A 1,453-nucleotide genomic window follows, 5' to 3' on the forward strand; every position below is an offset into this window, starting at 1 on the left:
ACTAATATAGTTCATATAATACACGTATTGGTTCTTCATCCACTAATATGGTTCATATAATACACAGCTTGGTTCTTCATCCACTAATATAGTTCATATAATACACGTATTGGTTCTTCATCCACTAATATGGTTCATATAATACACAGATTGGTTCTTCATCTACTAATATAGTTCATATAATACACGCTATTGGTTCTTCATCCACTAATGCTGTGTATTATATGAACTATATTAGTGGATGGAGAACCAATCTGTGTATCACATGAACTATATTAGTGTATGAAGAACCAATGTGTGTGTTATATGAACCATATTAGTGGATGAAGAACCAAGCTGTGTATTACATGAACTATATTAGTGGATGAAGAACCAATCTGTGTATTATATGAACCATATTAGTGAATGAAGAACCAAGCTGTGTATTATATGAACTATATACCATAGCCACATATAGCTGTATTAACTATCTTAACTGAGGCTTTACATTTCAACACCTAAAACATTAGTGAAAAACATTACTTACAACTTTAAGCTCATCATCATTGATTTCTCTAGTGATTGTCACTTCTTTGTCACCTAGCTGCTTTTGGATGAGTTTGTTTCCTTCTTGAGTTATTGTTGTCTGAAATACACACGAAAACAAGTTGTTTCTGAGAGTTGTATTATCTTTATGCAACTGAACTAACCTAGGTGTACAATTGATTTTAAGTGTTTAGGAATGATGTACTACAATACCATATGTTGTAATATCAAAGATATTTTTACATTATAAATAGAAATTTCCACTACATACAACAATGAAGAGAGACAAGACTTAAACTATGCCCGAAGAATCTTATGTTTTGGTCGACATTTTAGTATAATCTTCTTTTCTTTAAATATCTACTTGTAATGATTCTGCAATGAGATCGAAGTACTTTGTGAAATACACCAGTGCATAAATAGTACAAAACCAATCTATGTGCTTCATGAACTACATTAGTGAATTAAGAACCAATCTGTGTGCTACATGAATTATAGAAGGAGATGAAGAACCAATATGCGTGCTCCATGAACTACATTAGTGAATTAAGAACCAATCTATGTGCTCCATGAACTATATTAGTGTATGAAGAACCAATATGTGTACTACACAAATTATAGAAGGGGATGAAGAACCAATCTGTGTATTACATAACTATATTAGTGTATGAAGTACCAATCTGTATATTATATGAACTATATTAGTGGATGAAGAACCAATCTGTGTATTATATGAACTATATTAGTGGATGAAGAACCAACTGACCCTTTACTTGATCCATCCGAATCACTGTTTAACTTTAGGATAATTAATAAAGCTATATGTGGATATGGTATGTTAAACAGTGATTCGGATGGATCAAGTAAAGGGTCAGATAGGATAATTAATAAAGCTATATGTGGATATGGTGTTGTTAAACACTGGTCT

At 31.7% G+C, this 1,453-nt stretch overlaps 1 protein-coding gene across 1 annotated transcript in view; it reads right to left on the minus strand.

Moving 5' to 3' along the window:
* The window catches only part of LOC106465431 (fatty acid-binding protein-like), a 15,695-nt gene that overhangs the window by 4,566 nt on the left and 9,676 nt on the right, over positions 1-1,453 (minus strand). Inside the window, exon 3 of the mRNA XM_013925660.2 lies at positions 527-625. Coding sequence (XP_013781114.1) covers positions 527-625 — 99 coding nt within the window. The remainder of the gene's footprint in view (positions 1-526; positions 626-1,453) is intronic.

This window comes from Limulus polyphemus, unplaced genomic scaffold (genome assembly GCF_000517525.1).
Source record: "Limulus polyphemus unplaced genomic scaffold, Limulus_polyphemus-2.1.2 Scaffold1941, whole genome shotgun sequence".
NCBI classification, from domain to species: domain Eukaryota; kingdom Metazoa; phylum Arthropoda; class Merostomata; order Xiphosura; family Limulidae; genus Limulus; species Limulus polyphemus.